Here is a 27,034-nt window from a genome sequence, read left to right on the forward strand (position 1 = left end):
TTTCCAAGATTCACAAGCGTCATGGTACTTGTGTCCAAACTTACGGCCATGACTGTACTGCAGTACTGAAGGAGAAATACTTTTTACTGCAACATTAACGTTCCAGCTGCAGCTACTTTACAGATGTTCTCATGCTTCTGCAGTTTTCAGGATTTTTGTCGTTTAACTTTTAACATTTTATAGGTTAACGATCCACCAGTTGTCAAAGTTTTGTTGATCTGAAACGAAACACCTCTGTTCAAAGATCAGCTGAGTAAAGACAAAACCAGGTGTGAAAAGCATGACCAGAAAAGACACAAAACAAAAATCATGAAAAGGTGACCACAAAAAGACCATAAATGACCACAAAAAGAAACAAAACCGCCATAGAGACACAAAGATGAAGATAGATGAAAAATACAGCTACCGAGAGACGCAAAATAACCTCAAAAAGATGAAAATCGACCACAAACTGATGCGAGACGACCAAAAAGAGACGCAAAGCAGCAACAGTGATGCACAAACTGCCGACAGCAACACAAAATGAACACAAAGACACACAGGGATGAAAAACAATCACAAAGCGACAGCAAAGCGATTAAATATGTGAAACAGCTGTAAAAACAACCAAAACGACCACGAAAGACAAGAAAACTACAAAGCAACAGAGCGTCTGCTGCTCCACAGGTACCGTACCTGAGACCCACACTGTAGAGACGTGTCAGCCGCCACAGTCCATGTGCAGAACCTTCAGCATCTCAGGCCGGATCTCATCCACACCTCAGTTTTAGCTTCCACATTGGTCAACTAGTACCCATCAGCTGCTACAGGAGACTACCAGCCAACCAGGCTCCAGAGTCTATTGGCCACGTATGGACCTCATGTAGATAAAATGAGAACAAAACATTATAAACGGCTGGAAAGAGATGCATGAAGACCACAAAGGGTAAAAAAAAAAAAAAAAGACTAAACAACCTCAAAAAGTGAAAAATGATGATGAAATGGCAAAACATCCATAACGTCGGTTTTTCTGAACACCTTCAGACTCTGTTGGACGAAGAAGCAGAAAGATGTGACTCACCTGAACTCACCTGCAGCAGCTCAGAGGTTTAGGTCATGAAGCTGCTTCAAGCTGAAAAACATTTCAAATTAAAACCTTCTGATTCAGGTCAAACTCTTGCCTCATTTTAAACACTTAAACCCATTCTTCTTTCACTCAGATGTAAACACTCAGATGTCCTGCTTTACCAGGAGTCCCTGAAAGCATCATGAAAGACTCGAGTCGTATTTAAAAACTTTATTAGAAACAGAGCTGCTCGTTGTGCAGTCCAGCAGCGTTCTGTTCTCAGAGGAAGTTTCTTATTTACAACCGTCGCCGCCAAAACACCACATAGAAAAAAAACCAACGGAGGAGTCGTAATAATCCAACGGTACAAACATCTGCTTTAAAAAATATTAGAAATCATTCTTTACAGGCTGCAAAAGTCGCTTCGCTTCATTCTCTCCTTTACTCAGCTTCTCTATGTACAAAACGAGAAACGACGAGGAGCCGTTGACCGGCACGCCACAGCAGAAGAAGAACAGGAAGTAGGAAGCAGAGACAGGAAGTAGGAAGTAGAGACAGGAGTAGAGACAGGAAGTGCAGCAGAAAACCTCCAGAGTGACGCCAGAACGTTAAACTCACCAGAAGAAGCAGATTTATCACCGTAAATCAACACTTTCAACGTTTATCAGCTTCAGTTATTATTATACTCTTAGATCTGATTTGTGAGAATGAACGAGTTGCGATTTTCAAAATAAAATCAACATTTTCCATTCTGTGAAACTTTTGAAGCCAAAATTGTGATTTTTGAATCTAAACTATTATTAGGTAGTCAAAGTGAAAGTAAGTACTTTTAAATCAAGATAACAAATAACACATTTCATATTAATTCAAGTCAAATATTCGGATAAAAGGCGTCAGGATTTAGGAATTAATAAATCAATAACGATATCATGTAAGTTTGAGATAAAAATCATTACTCAACAACAACTTTTGCTCATTTAAAGTCAAATTATCAGATAAATATGGAAAAGTGAGTCAAAATTACAGCTTTTCAAACCAAAATATCGACTTCAACGACAAGTTCGACTCATTTAGAGTCAAATTATTAGATAAAAATGAAGCTCAAAGTCAGAAACAGACAGAAAAGAAAAAAAAAATCAGTGAAGAGCAAAAAACTGATGAAAAAAATTAAATAAAATTTTTACTGCACAAAATGTGGTTTTAATGACTAAGTATGGCGTCTGAGAATAAAAAAAAACAACTAAATTTTAATTTCCTGACACGTAAAAAAAACAGTCGCAGTAAATAATAATTACTGCCAAATAAATAAATCAAAACAAGCAGAAAAATGGTTTAAATTCTGAAATTAAACAGGAAATACTGAATATTTTAGTTTTTATACATTTAATTTTTATTTTCTTGGCAGTTCTAGTCTTGCGTACAAAACCGAAAAATATAAAAAAAAATAAAAAGTTTGCAATAAATACCTTAGGAGCTGCGAGTTTTTACTATTTTTTTTTCTTTTTTACACAAAAACTAAATATTTTTCTGTCCGGCTGTGACACCTCAGACTTTTTTGGGATATTTTTTTTTTCATTTTTTTTATTTTTACCAAAATAAAAGCTCTGATTCCGTATAAAAAGACCAAAAACTTTCACAGCTGGAAGTCAGGGAATTGTTTTACTTTTTTCTTAGGTTTCTTTTTTAAATAATTCGAGCGAAGAAATAAATTTTTTAAAAATGTGCATATTGAGCTGCCTAATTTCAAAACAAAAGTCTCGGGTGAGACTTTCATTTTGAATTTTTTTTAATCAATAATAAATTTTTGATCTCTAATTTCAAAATAAAAGTCTTGGACGGGGGGCTAGGGGTCAGTGGTGAAAAAAGTCTCAAGTGAAATTTTTATTTTGAATTTTTTTTAATCTACTAAATTTTTTGATCTTTAATTTCAAAATAAAAGGTGAGGGGTTAGGGGTCAGCAGTACAAAAAAAATTAAATAAAACTTTCGAGTTGGAAGTTAGGGGTTTGTGGTGACCGCTAAGCCCCTCACCCATGACTTTTATTTTGAAATTACAGATTAAAGGATTAACAGAAGTAGAGATTTTTTTAAAAAGTTCAAAATAAAAGTCTTGGGTGGGAGGGGTTAAGGGTCACCGCTGACCTCTAATTGCCCACCCAAGACTTTTATTTTGAAATTAGAGATTTAAAAAAATTAAAGTAGAGATTAAAAAAAAAATTCTAAATAAAAGTCTCGGGTGACTCCGAGACTTATATTTTGAAACGAGGCGCTTCGGAGGAAGAAGAAGGAACAAAAGAGGAAGAAGAGCTGCGGCGGCTGAACAGACGGCGTTTTTCTCTCGTCAAACAGGAAGTCAGTCTGTCAGTGAGGGGGCGGGGCTTCGGTCAGCTCCTCCCCCTCCCCCCTTGCAGCGTTTTCCCATCAGCCACTGTGACGGTTGAAGCTCGCGGCTACAAAGTTTGTTTACGTTCATTTACCCATCATGCCCTCAGAGCAGAGAGGGGGGCAGAGTCTGTGGCGGGGAAAGGGGAGGGGCCAAACAGGAGGTAGGCAGAGTCCATGTGGGCGTGTCATCACCTGCACTCCACGGCAACCGTGTTCTGAGTGGGCGACGCCGAGGACGGACTCATGCCGGTGTCCGAGGAGCCCGAAGACGTGGACGCCGTCGTGTTGGACACTGAGACAGGAAGTAGACAATAAAATACAAAATAAAGTAAGTCTGTTTTTAAAAGTAAAATAACCAACAGGAAGTAAGTCTGTCTTTATAAAGTAAAATAACTAACAGGAAGTGAGTAAGTCTGTCTTTATAAAGTAAAATAACTAACAGGAAGTGAGTAAGTCTGTCTTTATAAAGTAAAAAAACTAACAGGAAGTGAAAAAGTCTGTCTTTATAAAGTAGAATAACCAACAGGAAGTAAGTAAGTCTGTGTTTATAATTTTCAATCGCATAAAATTATCAAAATTGACTCAAAAAGAGTCAAAAATATCTAAAAAAAAATTGTTCAGAATTACTTGAAACTCGTCCAAAATGACTCAGTTTCTCCAGAATGACATTTTCTAGTCATTTTCAAAAGGTTTCCTATTCATTTTAATCATATTGCGAGTCTAATTTCCTCCTCATATTGTAGACATTTTTCTCTACGTTTTCTTTGTCAGACCTAAATGAAGCTAAACAATCGTGTTGTGAAGGAAACCATTGAGAGGATTGGACTCCTACCTTCCCTCTCCTTCTTCTTTAGTCTCTTCCTACGTCGGTCGATGGAGGCGACCTCTGACTTCAGCGTCATGTAGTACTTCCTGATCTCCTGCAGCTTCTCCTGCAGGAAGGAGATCCTCTCTGTGCTCGACATGCTGTCCAGCTCGTCTACAGGAGAAGAAGAAGAATGTTTTAAATAAAGCTGGTTCCAGAACATGAAGGACAGGAGGTGAAACGTGACTTACCGAGCTGGAAGGTCCACTTGTAGGTCCTCTGAGGAGACGGGAAACTCTGCTTGTCTTTACTGTGAGATGACGGAGATGAAAGTCCAGGACAACGAGACTTCTGAGACTTGAGAGACAGACGAGACTGATCCTCACTGTCGCTGCTGTGACCTGAAGGACAGAAAGTTAACAAACATCACCTCTGAAGTTCCTCATAGTCAAACCTGCAGATGATCAGTCTGAATGAATCTGAACCCAAACCCAATGGTTCTGGATGGGTTCTAAGACAGAACTTTAGTCTAGAACCTTCATTCCAGCCTGATGGAACCATTTCTTTACCACGTCTTTCTACATCATCAAAACTAATGATTCAGCTTTCTGTTTGTATATTTTTGACCCAGAAGGTTTCTCAGTCAATCTCTGTCAGTGACATCATCTCACCTGCTCCGTTCTTCTCCACCTTCCCAGGTGTGCTCAGTCGTTTTTGGTTGCGTTTCTGTTTCTTGGCTGATGGACTGGAGTTACAGTCCGTCACCCTCTTCTGACCTGCAGGTGGAAAGTGATGCATTAATCACGTGACACAAACGAACCAATCAGGCTGCGGCATTTGTCTCCGTGCATTCTTACCTCGATCTTTGCTGTCCTGCAGCGACAGCAGGGAGGTGGAGGACGAGGAGGCGTCGAACCCGGGGCTGGAGTCACCCTCAGGCTCCGTCCTCGCTGCTCCTCGCTCCTCCTCGCCGCCGCTCTTGGCCGGGTGGAGCTCCTCGGGGCAGGTGGCGGAGCTCGGTGTGGCGGCGGGGAAGAAGGTGCGGACCCGAGGCTGGGGGAGGTGGGGGGAGGGGAGGGTGGTGTGGAGGAGGTGAGGCATTGGGGGCGGAGCCTGCTGCTCTCGCATCATCAGGAGGAGGTGCTCCGAGGAGACGGGCTTCTCCTTCTCGTCGGGGTCGTCCAGGTCGACCTCGTGGCAGACCAACGCCTCGGGGCCCATCGGCGGCTCCAGCTCCTCGGCGAGGGCAGGGCCCGGGGCCTCGGGGGCAGGGGGAGGCGTCCCAGCATGCACCTCAGGCTCCTTTGTTACTCCACCCACCAGACGCTCCTCTGACGGCTCCTCTGCGGGGCGAGGCCAATCCTCTGCCTTCGCCACCGCCTCGCTCCGCCTCTCAGAGAGCAGCGGTGAGGGGAAGGTTTTTGGAGACGCTCCGGCAGCCATCTTGGGAGTGGCAGCGGGGGTTTTGGGGGAGGCGGCGTCTTCCTGCTTCCTGTCTGAGCGGGGCTTCTTCTCAGCGGCTCTCTGCTCCGCCGCCTTTCGTTTGATGGCGGCGTTCCTCTCCTCACCGTCGTCCTCCACATCCTCCTCCTCGGTGGCCGAGTCGGTGTCAGAGTCATTGGCGGCGGAGGGAGACTCGGTGGGGAGGCGCTGTGAGGGGAGGCAGTGCAGAACCACCATTGGCTCGTCCTGCCTCTTCAGGACGCTGCGAGGAGGCGATGACAGCGCGGTGGTCTGGGAGGGGCTGGAGGCGGGGCTGCAGACAGGGATTCTTGGAGGAGTCTCGGCGCTGCCCTCCCTGAGGTTTGCCCGGCGACCTTTGACCCTGGGGGAGGACAGGGTGGGGGAGCGGTCGTCCTCCTCGGCGACCGGCGGCGGTCTCTCAGGAGTTATGCTGATGGTGTCAGGTGGCGGCGGCGTCCTGCTGGGAGAAGCCTCAGCGATCACTTCCTGTTTAGGAGACATCTTGCTTTTGTCCTGGATCTGCGTCGTCTTGGTAACCAGAGACATTTTGTCTTGGACCGGTGTTGCCTTGGCAACCGGAGACATTTTATTCTCCAGGTGAGGCGGCGACACGGCGGCGTCTCCTTCAGGCTCCACCTCCTTCTCCTCCTCCTCCAGTTGGCTCAGGACTTTCTCCTGAGGGATGCTGGGTGGTGGAGCTGCAGCAGCTGGTGGTTGTGCTGTTGTTGCCGTGGTTACTGCGTTACTCGGAGAAGCTGTGACATCAGTGACCTCACTCCGCTCGTCCTCTTCTTCCTCCTCCTCCTCCTCTTCTTCCTCCTCTGGCTCCTCCTCCTCTGCCGGACAGGACGGGGCTTCAGCCCTCGATCGCCACGGCTTTTTGTCAGGCGGATCTTCCGATTCGCTGTCGTCTGATGAGTTTCCAGAATCCTCTGCAGGGTGAGAGAGGAGTTGATTGATTCATTATCAATAATAACTGATAAATAACTGATCAGTGAATTGATGGATGCTGTTCTCACCGTTGGATGCTCGGTCCGAGTCGTACATGCCGGACGTTCTCCTGGTTCTCCTGCGAGGAGTATCTGCAGAGACACACACAACGTTTAAAAACTACACCGTCTCAACCAACAGATCTCGTCCGTTCTGAGCGTGCTCAGTGAGTCTTACTGTCTCCGTTGGCCATGCTGGACGTCGTCTCCATCCTGTTCTTTCCGTTGGACCGTCCTTCACTGCTGGGCGTTGTGGAGACGCTGCGTCCGGCGGCGCTGCTCGGCGTGGTTCTGATGGGAGGACGTCCTCGCTTCGCTCCCGTCGGCTTCGGAGGCGCCGCCGTCGGTTTGTCTTCGTCCTTCTCCGGCTCGTCCTTGTCTTTGTTCTGTTGGAGAGCACAGTGTTAGTCAGGTGATGACATCATCAGACTGACTCCGCCCCCTGGGCTTCAGTCTCACCTTCACCTTCTTCTTCTGCCTCTTCTTGCTTCCTTTCTCCACCGGCCAGATGATGCGGTCGGCCTTCACCCACTCATCGTACCTGAGATCAGACACACCTGGTCAGTAAAGCAGCAGAATACAGTCGTTTCGTGTCTGGTTTTGTGTCTGGTTTTGTGTCTGGTTTTGTGTCTCGATTTGGTCGTTTTCCATGTTGTGTCTTGTTTCTGTCGTATTGTGTACCACTTTTGTCTTTTCTGTGTCTCGTTTCTGTCATTACATGTCTTGTTGTCGTTACATATGTCGTTTTGTGTCTCACTTTTTGTCCTTTTTTAAATTTTCTGCTGCATTTTTGTTATGCGTCTCCTTTTTTGTTATTTTCTGCCACGTTTTTGTCGTCATGGTTTCCCTCCAGGGATGAATGAAGTTGTTGTTCCTACCTGACGTTCCAGCCGTAGTAGTGAACCAGGTAGAACTGTTCTCCGTTGTCCACGTCCGTCTTCTTGATGTGAGCCTCGTAGATCTTCTGAGTCTTTCCTCGGCCGTACTTCACCCGAACCTTCGTCCCCGTCACCGAGTCTCCGTCCTCCTCATCCTCACTCCTGTTAAACACACACGACGTTTCTGTCAGATCGACATTAATCCAGCAAATGAACGTCGACGTCTCACAGGATGTCAACTTTTCTTGTTTTTTTTTTAAATAAAAAATTAAAGTCACGTTTATGTAGCGCCGCAGACGAATCATTCTATTTTCTAATTTACTTATTTAATTAATGTATTATTTATTTAATTACTCATTTATCAAAGGGTTCCATGTGACATGTTTTCAGTAAATTTTTAAATGTTCTTCTTACATTTTAAACTCCTCGTCTTCGTCCTCCTCGTCCTCGTCGTCTTCGTCGGAGCCCTTCTCGGAGTCGTCCATCCTCCTGCTGCTGCGTCTCCTCACCTCCCTCTGCTGCTCCTCCATGTTCTCTCCTCGTTTCTCCGGTCTGGACGGAGCTTCTCTCTCCAGCTTCACCCGACTCCCGACGCACCTCCTCCTCCCCTGGAGCAACGAACGGCTCGGGTTAGACAGGAAGTCAGCGAGTGACATCACAAGAACGTAAACACAACATCAACACAACGCCTCACCCTCGGGGACGACTGCATCTCCTTCACTTTCTCCTCCTCGCTCTCGCTGTCCGACTCCGTCTCCTCCTTCTGTTCGTCCACAGGCTCCACCTTCACCTGTGGCGTGAGAGGCTCTTTAGGCTCCACCGCCGCCGGCTTCTGATTGGCTGGTGGGGCAGGAGGGCGGGGGTTGTTGTGATGGATGGTTCTGAAGGTGATGGAGGCGGAGCGGCAGTACTCCTCGAAGCCGTACAGATACCTGAAGACACAAACATTAAACCCTCTGAACTCAGCGGTTTTGTTTTTATTCCTCGTTTTTCTTCACTGTGGTTCATGTTTCACTAGAATATATCTATAAAATATGTGATTTATTTCTCCTTAAACCCTCTGAACTCAATGGCAGTCGATGAAATCAAGTAAAACTGCAACAAAAACAACCAAAATTTAGCTTGTTGTCACTGAAACATCTGGAAGACAGATTTTAGCCTCCAAATAAAAGATTTAATTGTCTTTTTACCAACTAAACACGACAAAGACAAGTAAAAATGTCACAAAAATCACTAAAATTTGCCTTGTTGACACAAACATCTGGAGATACAACACAGAAAACCAGGTCAGAAAAAGATCTGAGTGTTTTTAAGTCCTAAATACGGGATTTATTCGTCTTTTTACTCCCTCAACTCAAAGGAAGTTGACAAAAACAAGCAAAACTGCACCAAAAATGACTAAAATTTGCCTTGTTGACACTGAAACATCTCTAAGATAAAGATCTGCTGCTCAACGAGGAATTCAGAGGCCTAAAGAACAGCTGTCCTCTGAGTGGAACCAATCAGCAGTTTGTCAGACATATTGACCTTTATTCTCCTCTCTCTTACTTTTTGTAGGCCGTCTTGACGTTGTAGGACGCAGCAGAGTTGAGGACGGGGATCCCCAGGTCCATGTAGACCTGCTTCCACACGGTGCCGGACTCAATCTGGAACACAGGAAAAAACACAAGATTGGGAAATAAAGTTGAACAGATGAGCAGCTTCTGAGAATTTTCTGCTTTAATCTATCAGCTATATAGTCAAAAATGTAAAATATTCTGTTTATTATGACAAAGATGGGGAAAAAAAACTCTAAATATTTACAGTGAAGAAGCTAAAAATCACAGGATGCAGAGAGTTTCTGTTAAAGAAAAAGCTCCTCTACCTGATGACTGTAAATATTTGGAAACAAGTTTAAAAGTGGAAACTAATCCATGAACCCACGATCAGATCAGTGGATGTTAAGGGGGAGCTTCACCTTCAAATATGATAGATTTGGGTGAAAAAAGATGATTATCATATACCTAAACATGTATTCTTTCTCCTGATGATTTGTTTTTATTTGATTGCTTATATAATGAGTCATCAACACTCATAAACTTTAAGTGCCGATTTCTCAAAACTTGATTTTCGGACACACATAAACTGCCCCTTAATTTATCTTCTTACGCTTTTGACCAAAACTTCCCATTTTTGGCATGCTGCTAGTACAGGCTCTGTAGAACGCACCTATTAGATATTTTTTAATAACTTCCTTCTATGCTGAGTTACATATGAAAGTCTTTGTAGCAATTGTTTGGTTTCGTTACCATGGTAACCACAGTGAAATATGACAAAATGCCTAACAGGTGCACAGGTCCGTACTTAAAGTTCTACGTGGAGCATTGGTATCATTTTATGTTAAATATTGCATGAGACTTTGCTTGGGGCAAATACAAGATGTAATTACGGGTTCAGTATTAATTTCAATCCAGTTGTTCAAAATGAAAAAAAATAATTGGTTTCATAGTAAAGTTGGTGTTTAGAGGTCTCTAAAAACGTACAGGTTGCATACCTTATCGTAAAAAGTGTGTGCAATATGAAACTTTCACCATTAGTCATGTTTAGTGCTCAGCCGGGTGAAGCTCCGCCTTAATTAACGACGGCTCACCTTGTGGCAGCCGCCCAGCTGATAGACCAGCCGAAACAGCTTGAACAGGTTCAGATCTTTGTAGCCCAGAACTGGAGGTTTGTTGATGGGAGTCCCTGAAAAAAAACAAAAAAACCAAAACAAAACAGATGACGTCCAGGTTAATAAACTATACAGTACAGCAGAAACAGATTTAATGTGTCACAACATCCACGATGTGAAAAGTTGCGAGGCAAGAAAGGTGGATTTTCCAGTTTATAGTTAACAAGACATCCCATAATAATCTGAAGTGACATCATGTAGTAAAACGTTGAGCATCAACTTCAACGAAGTTTAAGACACATTATGACAAAGCAGTCCGTCTCAGTAGCACACAAAGTTCAAGAAACAGTCGAACTCAGAGTAAAACGACAAAGCAAACGGTTTGGAACGCAGCCGACGATGAAAACGTTTGCTCAGAAACTTTATCACGATGAAAATGAAACTTAAACTACAATAAAGCTTGAAAACTGTTTCATTTAGGGACGTCAGTACCGTCTGATCCAAGTTTGATAATAAATGCAGCAAAACCGATTAATAATTGACCTTATTAATAAAACAAATCAGGCACACTGGCATTGATATTACCATTTCAAACCACAGACACATGATGCTACATGAGTCGCTACTAGCATAAAGTTTTGTGTGGAGGTCATTAAATGTCACACAAGTGGTGCCTCTTTACTAGATCAAAAACAAGAAAAAAAAAAGACTACGTCTGCCACATTAGCTTCAACTCCAGGATAGAATCTAAAATCCTGCTTCTAACAGATAAAACTCTTAACACCACACTGTGCACTTTAGTATCTTCTCACCTCTGTCCTCCATGAACTTGTAGAGCTGCTGCAGGAAGTGGTCTCTCTCCTCGGGGTCCAACTCCTCCTCCGGCTGGACGGACAAACAGACGAGTTTTTAGATCAAAGCTAAAAGACCGACTTTAGCTTCGACTGTCGGCTGAATCAAACCCTCACCTCCTCCTTTATGTGCTTCTTCTTCTTCTTCTCCTCGTCGTCGTCCTCCTCCTCCTCCTCACTCTCCTTCTCCTCTTCGTCGTCCTCGTCTTCGCTGGAGGACGAGTCCAGGATCTGACTCATGTCCATCTTCCAGACGTCTGAAACCTCCCTGCTCCTCAGGAACATCTGGGCCGCTTCCAGACCTACAGCAGCAGGATAAACATCATAAGAAGACGCAGAAGAAGAAAGTGGTGCCCTGGTGCATCGTGGGAGTCGTAGTTCCTCACCTCTCCTGTTGGAGAACTCGGACTTGGAGATGCTGAGGGAGTTGACGGTGTGGACGTGTCTCCTCGCCACCGTGTAGCTGGAAGGTCAGAGATGATCAGTGTGATTACATGGATATAACGGCTCTGATCAGGTTTATCCAATCAAAGGGAACTCACAACTTTCCGTCGCTGAACGACCGGACCAGACACTGGTCCTTCTTCACCACCAGCTCATCGTTACAGCTGGGAGACACCACCTGCAGGACAGACACACCTGAGTGAGTCGTCAGTCGCTTCACCTGAACCTGTCTGTGGAACTACTTCTGTTCATATACGTTTCTGTTTTTACTTATTCTGTATTTTATCCCTGTAACCTGCTCACATGAATACATCTTTGACTTTACAATTTATCAGTTATTTTTGGACACTTGATAAAAAAATGTAAGAAAATGAAACCCACAATGTGAAGTTTTCTGTTCTTATTTGATTGTGGCTAACAGCACAAACAATCACAGGCTGGAAGGACGGCTGCAAAACTGTGATTTTAGAAACACACACATCTGAGACACGTCACGATGATTCAGAAATGTCCTGCAGCAGAGAGGCGACTCTCAGAGCAAACCAGAAAAGCACAGAGATCAGTCCTCCTCCAAGGCTGCTCATTCCCACATATGTGAAAAACGCAGCATTAATTTATTAGTTATTGATGATCAGAAACCACGGAAACACAGAATGTGTCCATTTAATATAGATGTACGAAGAAAAAAAAGGAAAAATTCTAAGAAATGACGAACATCAGAGCTGAGATGAAAATGTGAATAATTAGACTTCATGGAGGCAGATTTTAGTTTTGAGGTTACAAACGAGAAGATAATTAAGTTTGTGGAAAACTGTTGTGACATCACTTCATTGTTTGTTGTATATTAGGAGGCAGGAGGAAGCATTAATGAAGCAGAAATCACAATAAACCTCTTCTAATTTATGTATGTTTCTGTTGAACCTGCAGCCACACTAATCTGCTGCTCTGCGACTGAAAAACAAGATTCAGCTGCACTTCTATGAAATCTGGACGCTCTGAGAGAACGTTGGCGCCGACAAACACTTCTTTGTTTGACAGAGTTCATAACTGCTGCACGAGTCAGAGGATAATTATCTAATAAGGAGGAAAGGAGCTGCTCTGTCCTGACCTGTGCTTCTCGAGTATCTGACGTCAAACCGTAAAGTTCTCTGCAGAGCTGCAGGAGAACCTCAGACATTTCAAACCAAACATGGAGCACCAGACGGCTCAAACACGCACTTCCATCCACAACATGCTTCATTATAAAAGCCTTTCTACATGATCCGGTCATTTAGCGAGAAACCATGCGGCTGTTTGTGTGTTTATTGTTTGTTTGTTTACCAGAGCCAGGAACCAGCTGCTGGACTCCTCCACGTTCTCGATGCTGCACACGGCTCCCAGCAGCTCGTCGTTCAGCCTCCTCCGGTCGTCCTCCTCGTCCTCGCTGGACGAAGACTCGTTCTCCTCGTCGGCCCTGCAGACGCAGACAGGAAGTGAACAGAAAGTGAAACAGGAAGTGATGTCAGAAACAGACAGTGGAGCTCAGAAAGAAAACTCTGCTTTACAATAGTTTGTAGGTTTATGGGGACATAACTTTAGTTCTAACTCCATCAGATTAAAGTCAAAAACTAATAATAATGACATAAAATCCCTGATATAAAAATAATAACTTCTTGCTACTAAACAGCTGAGCCATTCTCAGATCAAATATTGCTGACTTTCTATTAACTTTCTGCACATATACAAAGCTCATTCTGTACTGTGTGTGTGCATTCCTTTCTAGATGTATAAATCACCGTATATATATATTTTCTTTTCTGTAGTTATTTTATTATCTCCTCCTCATGCCCAGAGTGACACCCACAGTTGAAGCCAAACTCCTTGCATAACGTCGACCATTAAAGCCGATTCTGAATCAGATAATTTAACAATAATACATTTACTGGTTCATTTTTAGTTATTCTTCCATGAATAAGCAGTGAAGCTCCTCAGGTTTATTCCTACTACACATTCTGAGCTTCTACATTCATAGCTTTAAATAAAACTCATTAAAAATGATACAGTAAAAACTTAATTCAGTCTAAGCGGTCACAAGGCTGTAAATGTTGTTAATCTAAACCTTTTACTTTGAGACACTTCAGCAGGGTTCTCGCCAGCGCATTTCAGCGTAACGGCCCATTACACTGTCATAACGGCCCGATAGACAGTGTAACAGGCCGTTATGACAGCGTAACGGGCCGTTACGCTGTCTAACGGGCCGTTACGCTCAGTTTAAAAGATTACACTGTGATTAGGGCCGCTACGCCAGCGCATTTCAAAGATTACGCTGTTGTTATGAGAGTGTGTGGCTCCGTCATGAGAGAGGGAGAGAGAGCAGCGTGTGTGTGGGAGGGAGGGGGAGAGCGAGTGAGAGAGAAGTGAAGGGGGTTAACCCCGGGCTTCCTGACCACGGTCGGGGGCCGAACAGGAAGGGTTAACACTGTGATTAGGGCCGCTGCGCTGTTATTTTGACAGATAACGCCATGTGCGTTTGTTTTTATCAACTGGTATCTAGGTTAATTTATGTCTCCCCACCTCAGCCGTAGTTTCCTGTCGATTGACCCGTTCCGTCTATTGCGCGCGTGCAGGAGGACCTGCCGTTACGCTGAAAAAAAACCCTGGCGAGAACCCTGATCAGGGTTTTTATGCAGTTTAAGTTCTGTTTTATAAATAACCACACAGTGTGATATAAAAGCAGTTTTACAGAAATAAACACCATAATGTCATTGACAGACTCACACAGCCTGAGAAGAACGCCGTCCTCCTCGGTTCGTCTTCTTTCCGATGACCGGCGTCCCAAAATGCTCCGGGTTGGTGAGCGGCAGCTGATCCAGGGTCTGGGGTTAAAGCAGCAGTCAGTTAGTTTGAATCTTTAAACTTTATTAACAAAAGCACAGATTTACGACAGACTGACCTCACTCTCTGCAAAGTGTCTCTCTCCCTTCAGACACAGAGACGTCCGGCGCAGAGTTTTCTCGTCTCCGTCGTCAAACACTGAAACAATCAAACATTTATTTACATTAAACCTCCTGAATGAGTCTCAGGCTTTATCTGTCAGGATGCAAACTTTCAGCAGTAAAAACCGAATATTTCATCATTCAGGAAAGATTTCTGATGAAGCAGGTCAGAATTAGACGGACCTGTTCTCAGCTGCTTTTGATTAAATGATTTTAAGGTCATTTAACTCTTATTTTATGACAGTTATTTTAAACAGCCCTCGTTTTCTGGCTCTTGTTTTTGATCTTTTTACTGTTCTGACCTTTTTAATGATTTCATAAATGTTTTTCTTTTAATAATTGTTGTCATCTTCTGTCTTAATGTTTTCTAAAGCACTTTGAATCGCCTCGTTGTTGAATTGTGACGTATAAATAAATTTGCCTTGCTTTAAGAGGAGGATCTGTGTGAGGCGTTTTAGTGGAAAAAAAACGCTTAATTTCTGCAACGGATTCTCTTAAAACTGCAGCTTTCTGTGTTTTCTTGCATTAATTTGTGATGGCACAGCAGAGCGAACCTTTCATTAATTCACAGATTCTACTTCCAGACTTAAAGCAGCAGTTTGTAGGATTTCTTGGTGTTTAGCTTCCAGGCTACAGCGGCCACTAAACACAACAGATCCGCTCTAAATCCGTTATTCTGGGATTTTTCTTCATGAGAAGAAGCAAATTAATTCATGTTCCGTGCAGGAATGAGTCTGTTGCTGTATTTGATGAACATCTCTGCATTTTCCTGTCATTTCTGATTATTCCATAAAGAAAAAAAATGTCTATTATACTAAAGAAATGCCACCACAGTTCACAAAACTCGTTAAAAATTTGATTTGTCTTCTCAGTTTTAAACTATTTAGTGCTTCTAATTTGTTCTCTATGCAGGAAAAACTCTGGAAACAAACTGTGAAAAGACTAGAAATAAAGGCTCCTGTTAAAGTAAGAAAAGCAGAATTATCACATTTACACACTAATGAAAACAGAATTAACGCGACTTTTTGAAAATAAAAAGTAAAAATGTTTCGTTTCTGAGATTTTCCACCCTCCAAATGAAGGATTTTTAGCTTCTAACCTGCTCAAAAACACACTAATTTGTCTCTATAGGAAAAGATTGTCATTAAAATGCAGCTGGAAGAGTCTTTTTTACTTTAAATATTAATACTTTACTCAAATGAGCTTTCATATTTCTGATTTAAACCATAACTGAGAGGAAACCGAGACTTAAAGCCTCATTCGCGGCAAAAAAATAAAGTACATAAAAAGATTTTCTCGTCATCTTCTAAATGCTTCAAGTTGAATTGAGCTTCAGCAGCCAAAGCTCGACCCGAAAACACAAAAATATCATCTAAAAACGTCTTTATTCTGCTGTTGTCGCTGAATATTTTAGCATTCTGTAGATTTTCAGTTAGAATTGAAGCAAAGACGACGTTTCTGATTCATTTCTACAAGACTTAATAACCAAACTAACATCTCTACTTATGAATATCATCGTTATAACTCCATTTTTTTAGCTCATAGATTCCCCTCTGACACCAGCAGCTTCTGGCAGCGGATTGGTCAGACAGCCAAGAGAAGTTGTGACATCACATGACATCATCAGCTCGTTAAGCGAAACCTTTTCTCAGCATCATCACTCCTCCCCGACAGCCAATCAGAGCAGCCGGATGTACTGAAAACACCCGTTCTTTGGGACTAATTTAATTACAAACATCTGCAGTAAAGAGATTAAAGTTTAACTACCGTCTATAAACGACCAGATTTTCATGTTTTATCCATCACTTGACTATGGCAGAAGCTTTAAACACTACAATACCCATGATCCTCGGCAGCTGTTGCCATGGAGACGGTGTAATTCTGCCTCGTAATCTGCAGAATTCAAATTTTAAAGCTCTGAAGTATTTTTAGTTTCATCTTCAGCTCAGTGATCCGAACTTTAAACTTTTCATCCACAAACTTCCACTTTCAAATCACAGATCGACATTTCCCGGTGCTCTCGTTAATAAATCAGAACAAGTCGTCGTGTGAGGATCGACTCTCTGAAGCTGCTTCTTTCTCTTTCCTCAGGATGTTTTTATTTTCCGGTACTAAATCAGCAGGCTGAGCTCAGAGTGAAATCATGTGCTGGAGGTCTGACATGTGACTCGTTAGAGGAAGGACCAATCAGGGATGAGACTCACCCACAGTGTAGAGGCTGGCGTCGGTCAGTTTACTGATGACGGCTTCACTGCATAAACCCTCGCTGGTCTTCACCTCCACCGTGGAACCCACCTGAGAAGGAGAACAGACGATCAGCAGCAGAACATTTACAGCAACAAATCTGACAGAAGTTTCCCCTAAAACCTCCTCAGAACGTCTGCAGTGACTTCATCAGTGATCAGAGTTCTACCTCCATCCTGGGATTATTTCCAGCTCCTTGAAGTCCATAGAGGTGGTCCAGATTTATCACTTTTTAAAGGACTTTTTCCATCATTTCTGAGCCTCAGAACTTCATCAGTCCAGCAGATAGAACCATAACATTTAGGAGGAGAAACATCCGAGTTCTGGGAAAAACTGACCCCAGATCAGTCTGAATCCATCCAGATATCTAAACACAAACTCTGGTTTCTGTTCAGAACCATTTTTTCCTGTAATTTTAGACAGTTGTTGACTCAGAAATTGGATCATTTTCCAGCAATTTAGGACAATTTCCATTTCATCTTCAGCAAATTTCCTGTAATTTTGGATCATTTTCAGTTTTGCACAAATTTTGAGTCGTTTTCTATCATTTTTGAAACGTCATGGACTAATTTTGTGTCATTCTGCAAATCTTCAGTCAGCTTGGATCATTTCTGAGTAATTTTGTGTGATTTCTGACTCATTTTGGACAATTTTCCCATCATTTTCAACAACTTTTATGTTGGTTTGGATCTTTTCTCGTCATTTTGGATCATTTTTGTGTCTTTGGGATCATTTTAGAGTCATTGAGGACAAATTGCATGTCATTGTAAATTATTTTTTTCTAATTATGGATCATTTTCCAGGCATTTTAGACAATTTTTCATTTTTATCGCTTTTTAACTAACTTCTTCCATCATTTCTGAGCCTCAGAACTTCATCAGTCCAGCAGATAGAACCAAGACATTTAGGAGGAGAAACATCTGAGTTCTGATAAAAACTGACACCAGATCAGCAAAACTGCAGCAGCTTAATGACTGTAGGACAGTCAGAAACAAGCACCGGTGTCCTGTTTTTACCCTCCTACCTGCTGCTATAAAGACACAGCATGATGCTGCCACCACCGTGCTTTACAATAGGGACCATCTAATAAACACGATTCATTCTGTAGGAAAACAGTTCTGGAACAGCACAAAAGTGAGTTAAACACGTCAAACAATGTCAAAAAATAGGTTAAAAAAGTCCAAACAGACGGCAAGCAGTTCAAAAATGACCCACAGAATTTGTAAAGATGTCCGATGTTGCACAAATTTGTCCTAAACTAAACTTCTACCAGACTAGTGGCTGTGAAAAGTATGTTCTGGTGTTTTCCTCATGATGCTCCAAAGAACTGATCTGGGGTCAGTTTTTACCAGAACTCAGATGTTTCTCCTCCTAAATGTCATGGTTCTATCTGCTGGACTGATGAAGTTCTGAGGCTCAGAAATGACGGAAAACTTTCTAAAGCATCGCACAAAATCACAAGATTGTTCCAATTTCTCCCAAAATGGCTCAAAAATTGTTTAAAATGACATAAATGTCGCACAAAATTCCACAAAAATGATTCAAAAAGTGTCCAAAAATTGTTCAGAATTCCTGTAATTGTAAATCATGTCTCAAAAAAAGGCCAGAATTACTTAAAACTGTTCACATTTAATTAAAAATGTTCCAACTGACGCAAAAGTATTCTAATACTACAAAGAAAATGATCTAAACAATGGTTGAAAATGACCCAGAAATTGCCCAAAACCTTGGATAAATTTCCTTAAAAAAACACAGAAATGATGCAAAATGACTCATGTTTGTCCAAAATAAATCAAAATATGAGCAAATAAAGACTGAGCTGATTGTGAGGAGGTCTGGGAAGAACTTCTGTCAGATTTGGTTGTTTTTTAATGGAATTAACCAGCTTTAGAAAACAATAACAGACTAACAACCAACGTTTGGCCCTCGGGATGTTAATTCAGCCGTAATTAACAGAGAAAGTTGTGATTAGTTTCAGTCTGAACACCTGGTTCTCTCCAAAAACATCAGAAAAGCTTCCATCGTGTTTTTATTTTCATCATCTCACCCTCAGAGGTCCTTTGATCTGGTCGTCCTGAACCACCTGAGACGTACTTTCACCTTTCAGAGTCACCTGGAGACAGAAAACAGGAACACGGTCACAACCAGGATGAAGGGAAACAGCTAAACGTGTTTTTATTTCCGTAACGACCAACAGCAGCTGTGGTTTCTGCTGAAGAACAAACTATATTTGCTTATCACTGATCTGATCAACGACAGTTTAACACTCACAGCTCCAGGAAATGAGATCTAATCTGTACACTCTGCTGCTAAAACCTGCAAATATTCTGCATATTTACTTTAAAAATGACGCTTTATTGTATTTTGTTGGACAGTTCAGTCAACTAGTGGCGACTCAAAGGCAACAACGTTTAAAAAGACACATCAGACGTTCATTAAATCAACACAAAGCAAAGTTTAACACCAGATTTACGTCATAATGGATCCATCAGCTTTGAGACACGACTACAGATGAAGCCAAATTTAAATCAGCTTTGCATTTTCTGAAGTTCAGAAATGAAGGAAAACTCTGACAGAAAGAGAAAAGTGCCAGGAAATGTGGAAAACTAGTCCTGAAACTGGAAACTCTCTCAGTTTTGCTGCTTGTTTTGTTGGTTTTTAAAATTTAAACCGTTTTCGTTCTCAAAGACTCTGAGTTCAGTCGTCTGCTTTCACTCCAGGAGAAAACTAAAGATGTGAACATTTTACTGCAAAGCTGAGCTGAAAGAGCAGCAAAACAAAGAAAACCTCATTTGGAAAACGGTAGCAGCTTCTTTTTTACCTCATAAATACTAAAATAAAGTGTATTTTGTTGTTAATATGTGTAGAACAAAGAGCAGCTGTTGGTGTTTAACGGCCTTCAGGACAGAGGGGCTGAATTACTGAAGCTGTTGTGAAATATCTGGAGCACATTTCAGAATAAAACGCTGAGATAAACCGTGTTCCTAATAAAACGGTTACTGAGTTCAGACACCAGATGAAGCAGCTTCACCGTCAGTAAAAACAAAAAGCTGCCGTTTGTCCAAAAACCAGAGGCTCTACGCTGGCAGCGGATTGGTCAGACATCATGTGACATCATCAGCTCGTTAAGCGACACCTTTTCTCAGCATCATCACTCCTCCAACAGCCAATCAGAGCAGCCCAATAATCCATCCCATAATAATGATGATAGAGAAAATGAACAGAAAGCAGACCTAGTGTTCAGACTGTCACACCTGGATGGACGTAAAGCTGATCTGATGTCAGTATTTATCACAACTCAGATGTGCTGCTGACTCAAAAACCGACCAAAATGATTTAAAAGTCATCCAAAATGTCTTCAAACTTGTCCAAAAATGACCAAATTTGTCCACAAACTTCCAAATAATGACTCAAAACATCTCTAAAATGATTTAAAATGCACCAAAGTATCTCAAAACTTGGTCTAAACAGCTTAGACTTGTTCAAAATCACAGAAGATTTGTCCAAAATTAGTCAAACCCTGTCCTGAACGGTTCAAAATCTGTCCAAAATGTCTCAAAACTTGTCCCAAAATGACCAAATTTGTCCAAAACCTTTCCATAAAGACTCAAAACTTGTCCAAATATCTTGAAACTTCTCCAAAATAACTTGAAACTTTGCCAAAACAATTTAAAACTTGTCCAAAATGTCATGAAATTCATCCAAAATTACAGAAGATTTGTCCAAAATAGCAAAAAGATTGTCCAAAATTACTCAAAGCCTGTCTCAAACTATTCAAAACTCGTCCAAAATGACCAAACCTGTCAAAAAAAACCTCACGATAATGACTCAAAGCTTGTCCAAATATCTTGAAACATCTCTAAAGTACACATTTCAAAATGTACCCAAAACTACTGAAAATGTGTTCTAAAAAGCAAAAGAATTGTCAAAAATGATTCAAAGCCTCTCCCAAACCATTCAAAACTGCTCCTTGAAACTCGTCCAAAAACCTCCACAGAATGATGTAAAACGGATCCAAACATCATCCAGAAGGCAAAAAGAGAACCAAGTCATTTATTCAGGACCTAAAATCATGCAGATCTTATTCTGCCCCGTGTTTCACAGATGGTTTAGTAGAACCAGGCCAATTTTAGTCGTTTTTGCTGCACTTTTACTTGTTTTTAATGGACTTCAGCGAGTTAAAGCTCCTCTCTGGACGCTGCTGATCCTCCAGATGTGTGCAGATGTTCGCTCTGACTCACCTTCACCTTCACCATCCGTTTCACCGTTTTGATCTTGGCCTCACAGAAAGCTCCTCTGTACTTGGCGCTGACATCCGTCCCCACAGTCAGGTAGGCAGGCTCGTCTGCTGCCTGGAGTAAACAACAACAACAACAACACGTCAGGACGTCACTGCAGCAGCTCTGAAGTCTGGTTCCAGCCACATTCTTGGAGCTTCTGAGCCTTTTACTGTCGTCAAATCAGAGCAGAGAAACGGAGTAATACTGGAAGTAAAATAAACACAATCCAGAGGGTCCAACATGAGGCCCGTGGACCAAAAGCGGTCCTCCAGAGGGTCCAATCCGGTCCTCAAAGTGGAAAAACTACAGAGAAGACATTAACTGCAGGGTGTAAATTAGTAAAACTATAAATTTAGAATCATTTCTAGACCATGACAAGTTGTTTGGATCAGAAAGTAAAATAGTAGATTGTTCTTTTGTGTCTCATTTTTGTAATATTTTGTCTGTTTTTGGGGATTTTTGTCCAACTTGTGTCGTTTTCCTTTTTGGTCTTTAGCCATGTGTCCACGAGATGTGAGTTTCCCGCACAGCAACGCATCTGAAAATCACAGACGGTGGGCGGTCACTAACGGACCACAGCATGGTCACATGACCGAGCTTCCAGCCCGACGGTCTGGCAGGCATGTCGGATAAACAGCGACTCGGCCACACACTTTCACGTTTATTTCAAAAACACTTCAGCAAAAAGTATTTCTGAAAGCATTTGAGGGGAGAAACAATCTGTGCAGCAGCTGAATCTGTCCTCGTTTTATTTCACCGACGGCTCGTTTAGACGTTTGAGGACAGTTTCAGGATGTGTGGGATCTCTGCATGCCGGACTCCAGCCTGCTTTATGCACATGAGCTGCAGGTAAACACACCTGATCGCAGCATTTTAAGGTGCTTTTTGTCAAGTTCAGTGGGTAAAAACAGAATTAAATCACTTATTTAGAGTCTTCCAGATGTTTCAGCATCAACAATTTTAGTCATTTTTGTTGCAGATTTTCTTGTTTTCGTCGCTCATTTCCTCTTTTCAGTCAACTTCTATCGAGTTCAGTGAGTAAAAAGTGAATAAATTATTAATTTCAAACCTAAAATCGTGCGAATCGCTTCTGTCCCGTGTCTTCCAGATGTTTCAGAGTCAACAAGGCAAGTTCTAGTTGTTTCTGTTGCAGTTTTATTTGTTTTTTGTCAAGTTCAGCGGGTGAAAAAGACAACTTTATAAATGGACTTTTGGGAGCTTTTTTAGTAGTTTTGGATCAAATACTGACATATCAGACAGATGTTCAGGCGCAGTGAATGATTCTTTTAATCAATTTGGACACATTTCTGTCATTTCTGAGTTATTTTGGATGACATTCTACTCATGTTAGTCATTTGTTTCATGAATTTGGATCAGATTTCAGACAATGAATGAGTCATTGTGGATGGTTTTAGTTATTTTGGACAAATTTTTGTCATTTTTGAGTTATTTCAGACGACATTCCAATCATATTAGACATTTTTTTGTTAGTTTGGACGAGATCTTCACATTTCAGACGACACTTGAGTCATTATGGATGATTTTAGACATTTTGGACAAGTGTTCTGGGTTATTTTATAACATTCTATTCATTTTAGAATATTTTTCAGTCATTTTGGATCAGACGTTGACATGTCGGACAATTGTTCAGTCACTGTGGATGATTTTTTTTTTATCCATCTGGACACGTTTCTGTCACTTCTGAGTTATTTTGGACGACATTCTACTAATTTTTGTCATTTTCTTCGTGAGTCTGGATCAGATTTCAGACAATAGTTGAGTCATTGTGGACGATTCTATTTGTCCAAAATACTAAACAGTCGTTCTGTTTTCAGAAATCATCAGAATGCGTTCACCTGCTTTCATTTAAACAGGAAATAATCAGGTTACAGTGATTTAATATGCTGCTAAAACTAGACTTTTATGTTAATTTATGAAGAACTGCTCATTTGCGTTTCTGGTTGAGGAGAAGTTCAGGTTTCTCTGCTTCACTACAAACTGAACTGATCAGAATCTGTGACGCTCTGATCAATAATCAATTACTTCATGGGAGAATCGAGACTTTCTGGCTAATTTTCTGGACTTCAATGTGACTCTTTGTGTCTGAATAAAGCTGGAGGGAACATCTGAGCGAAGCAGCACGAGGGTTTAGAGCTGAACGTCAAATAAATTAACAGGAAACGGCCGAACTCTGATCACGTTTACTTTAGAAGAAAGTTATGTAACAAATGGAGCAGTCTGATGGAGGTCTGAGACAGAAACTACCAGAATAAAAGTAATTCTGTAAGTTAGAACGTTTGCAGGAGGCTGGAACTGTTGGTTTAAAATGGAAAAGTAAACTGTTTTTATGCAGCTGAAATCAGAGTTTAGCTTCATCACAGAAAACAAAAGGAGAAAACTAGCCCACAATCCAGAGATAAACAAGGTTCCAGCCATTTTGCACATTTTCTTGGTAAGTTTACAGGTTTTTATAGCCAGTTTGGACAATCTTCAGGTCATTTTTAGGAAACTTTCTACTCACCTGGGAATATATTTTGGTAGTTTTCAAAGAGATGTTGACATTTCAGACAATAGTTGTGTCACTGCTGATGGATTTTAGTCATTTTGTACTTATTTTGGATGACATTCTACTCATTTTAGAATATTTCTGGACAATCTTCCAAAATTAGGAGTAAATATATGTCCTATTAAAGTGACTTCTCTTCTAGTTTAGTTGTGAGGACATTAGTTGATTGTATTAAGCAGCTTTTAAAGTTGCAGTCAGGTGTTTTGGAGGTTATTTTCTTACTTTACATCACGGTGGGTGATCTTTAGACTATTTTCTGGATGTAATTTTGTGGATTAAATGATAAATAACATTCATTATAGTTTTGCTTGAGCCTGAGACGACACATTTAGACTCTTTGCTTGATGTAAAACCTAAATATATTCAGTTTTTAAAAAAAAAATCATATTTCGTGTGTGTGAATGTGGCAAGAGCACATGTTGGTCTTTTATGCTGGAAGCTGATCATCAATAGATCACAGATACAGTGATCAATACGTGTTTTAGCTCTACTCTGCTGGTTCTGGACCTGCCCTCCTTCCTCCACCGAGACCCCAGAGCTACTGTCTGCCCTGTGGAGCTGATCAGCTGGACCCAGGGGAGGCTCCAGACCGGTAAAGCTCCGGTCCGAGCCCGGCTGGATGGAGCTGAGGCTGGCGGTGTGAGGCGGTCAGAGCCCCAGGAACAGGATGTGTCGCAGGTCAAACTCACCTTCATCGCTCCGGCTATTTGAGGGAGTCCAGGGCGGAACACTTCAGCTCTCTGAAAGACACAAACAGGTCGAGAAACGGGGTTAAAGTTGTCGGCGGCACAGAGGACAGCCAGCGGACAGAGAGTCGAGCTGTCCCGGGTTGTAGCTTCATGCTAAGCTAACAGCTAGCCGCTGACTTGTGTTAGCTCAGGCATTCTTTCCTGGCTCGGTGCAGCCCCCTCCCTCCTCCTCCTCCTCCTTGCCCGGATCAGATCAAATATGTGGCATCAACACCAACTTAGCTAACACCGAGCACCGACACCGACCCACCGGGGCCCGGGGAGGACGCCGGCGGGGCGGTGAGGAGCTCGGAGCGGCCGCGGGTGAGGCGGAGCGGCGCGGTCAGAGACGGACCGTTCCTTCCCGCTCCGCTCCCAGCTCCACTGTCGCCATCACAGCTTCGCCATGTCAGCTAGCTCGGCTAACTTTACCTCCACCGACAGTCCCCCCAGCCAGAACCGCCAGCTACCCACCCGCCGCCGGGGAACCGAGGGGGGTCTCCGCTACGTAACCGAGCCCGAGCAAAGTCCACACAGCGGGAAGAACCGAGCGGGCTCCACTCTGCTCTGCGCTCCGGAGCTAAATTTAGCTAGTTGGCTAACTAGCGACTCAACTAGCTAGTTTGTGGATCACACGGCGATTTAAACCGTCTGTTAGCGGCGGAGCAGCGGCAGGCAGCGGTCACACGAGCCGCCCAGTCGGTTCCGAGGACCGGCTAAGTTTGAATCCGCCGAACCAGAACCGGTGACATTCGACGTAGCGAGAAGCGTCGCCGATTTATTTATTTAATAAGCGGCTCTTCCACAAAGGCGCAGGAGCTTCACATTTCTTCACTGCAAAAACAAGCCGACTGCCATTCAATTCACCGCGGCCACCAGCGGAGAGCTCCCGGCCTCTCCGCTGACCTCCGACCGGCTCCCCGCCCGCCGGACCGAGGACCCGTTTCCCCCCTGTCAAAGTTTTATCTCGGTTCGGACACATTCTGCAGGTTTATACTCACATTCTCGGCCGCGGTTGCTTCCCCTCTCGCTCGGGCTGCGAAGCGAACAACAAGCTGTTGAGCCCCGAGCTGTGTTTCCCGACACACGATTGGCTACTCTGACAGCGGTAGTCGCGGCAGAGAAATCTGATTGGCTAAGTGATTCCTCTATTTCAATAGGACGTGCTCTTCCGGCGTCGCTATTGGCCGATACGAACGGCGCGCCACGAGGGAAATGACGGCGACTGCTGGCCAGCTGCCCAATCAGAAGCGAAATTGAAAGAAAAAATATACATCGGAAATCATGATTGGCCATGTGGTTTTCGTACCCAGCATCGGCGCCTCAGGAATGGCTGAGCGGGCTTCCTTGTCTGTAGGAAGCCCCGCCTCGATACGTGCTGGAAACCCGTCAACCAAACTCCATTCAAAAATCCTCAGAGATAATTTTACGTCGTTTACCGACAAAATTACACAAATGGTGGAAGACTACGGAATATTTGAATATATTTCTGAGATATTGTATCACAAAGAATTTATTAATTTCCACAAACTCTAACTATCGCCTATTATAGCCTGTTTTTAACTGCTTTACCTCGAACAGAAACAGCCGGAAAGAGCGGATAACTATCGCACTAAAGTTGAACTTGTGTTCATATACGAGCTGCTTGTTGCATGACATGTGCGCCGAATGTAACAGCAGTTATGGTACTTTTATTAACAGTTTTTATTTCAGCTCTATTGCGTCAATAAGTCGCACATGACCGCTGCAAACCTTAAATGGCGATTTTTTTAAAGGAAGTTTGGCGGTGCGGTTTCCATATGCGAGACAACGTCACGTCTCTGTGCCTGTGGTGAAGCAGGGTCCAAAACAAACCGTTCAACCGCGTTTTTTTACCCCACGACGGTCGATGAGCGAACCGGGGCGGAGGGTTGGTGTGGCGTAGGGAGCGGCGGAACCGAGTTTACCGGAGAATCACCGGGACAAAAGACCGTTTTAGCCTAAACATGGTCGTTATTTGTGGCGCCGTTTGTAGAGTGGGCGGGAACGTCGGAGCGTCTACGTCACAGGAAGACAGTGGCGGCAAGGCCATATATGTCATGCGTGTGTCCGGGGAAGAGAAGGTTGTTTCTAAACAACCGACAAAACAACAGATAACAACAAAATGCAGAGTGACAGCAACACTAATACATCCTGGAGATATTTAAAGTCAACTTCATTCAAAAATCCTTAGTTATCTTTAGCATTTCGATTAACATCGCCATGCGAGTGGAGGAAATCAACTGAAATTATGATTTTCCTTTTTAAAAACTGCTTAAAAATAATTTATCACACTACAAAAACTACAAAAAAATCACATCTTGTCTCTTGGTTTATTGCAGCTTTACAACTGAACAGTCAGAAAAACCAGTTTAATAATAAAATAAAGCTTAACTCCTGTTCATATACACATTAAAAACATTTATCTACCATTTTTATTTTACATCAATGTCATTTTTGGCTGCTATAAACATTAAATTGATGCTTTTTTTCAAATTAGGTTTGGTGCTATACATGTGGTGGGATGTAAATGAATATTTTTATGAATTTCTGAGTTATTTACCCACCAAAGAATCTATTAATTTACACAATTAATTGAATTTATTTACCATAGTGCATTTACCGTCCCCTCGTTTATCAATTCAAACACCAAAAAAAACAACAGTTTGCTGACTCAAGCTTCCAAATATGAGAATTTTGTGTTTATTTTAAT

General features: G+C 42.4%; 1 protein-coding gene and 1 non-coding gene across 2 annotated transcripts; both read right to left on the reverse strand.

Moving 5' to 3' along the window:
* Nucleotides 1-1,261: 1,261 nt before the first annotated feature.
* On the reverse strand, nt 1,262-25,546 carry arid4a (AT rich interactive domain 4A (RBP1-like)). Its single transcript, XM_022197868.2, has 25 exons — nt 25,305-25,546; nt 24,265-24,315; nt 20,971-21,081; nt 18,777-18,842; nt 16,690-16,780; nt 14,443-14,522; nt 14,268-14,365; nt 12,831-12,963; nt 11,609-11,688; nt 11,453-11,529; nt 11,184-11,368; nt 11,028-11,100; nt 10,195-10,289; nt 9,114-9,211; nt 8,260-8,497; nt 7,980-8,173; nt 7,566-7,727; nt 7,147-7,228; nt 6,866-7,073; nt 6,718-6,780; nt 5,092-6,630; nt 4,906-5,010; nt 4,486-4,635; nt 4,262-4,408; nt 1,262-3,721 (listed from the first exon to the last, which is right to left on the reverse strand). Exons 2-25 carry the CDS (start codon nt 24,268-24,270, stop codon nt 3,618-3,620), a joined length of 4,185 nt encoding a protein of 1,394 aa, XP_022053560.2. The 5' UTR covers nt 24,271-24,315; nt 25,305-25,546; the 3' UTR covers nt 1,262-3,617.
* Nucleotides 16,066-16,151, reverse strand: LOC127537278 (small nucleolar RNA SNORD53/SNORD92). Its single transcript, XR_007946878.1, has one exon. It is a non-coding gene; the product is annotated as a small nucleolar RNA SNORD53/SNORD92 (small nucleolar RNA).
* Nucleotides 25,547-27,034: the final 1,488 nt, after the last annotated feature.

Source organism: Acanthochromis polyacanthus, chromosome 1, assembly GCF_021347895.1.
Source record: "Acanthochromis polyacanthus isolate Apoly-LR-REF ecotype Palm Island chromosome 1, KAUST_Apoly_ChrSc, whole genome shotgun sequence".
NCBI lineage: Eukaryota > Metazoa > Chordata > Actinopteri > Pomacentridae > Acanthochromis > Acanthochromis polyacanthus.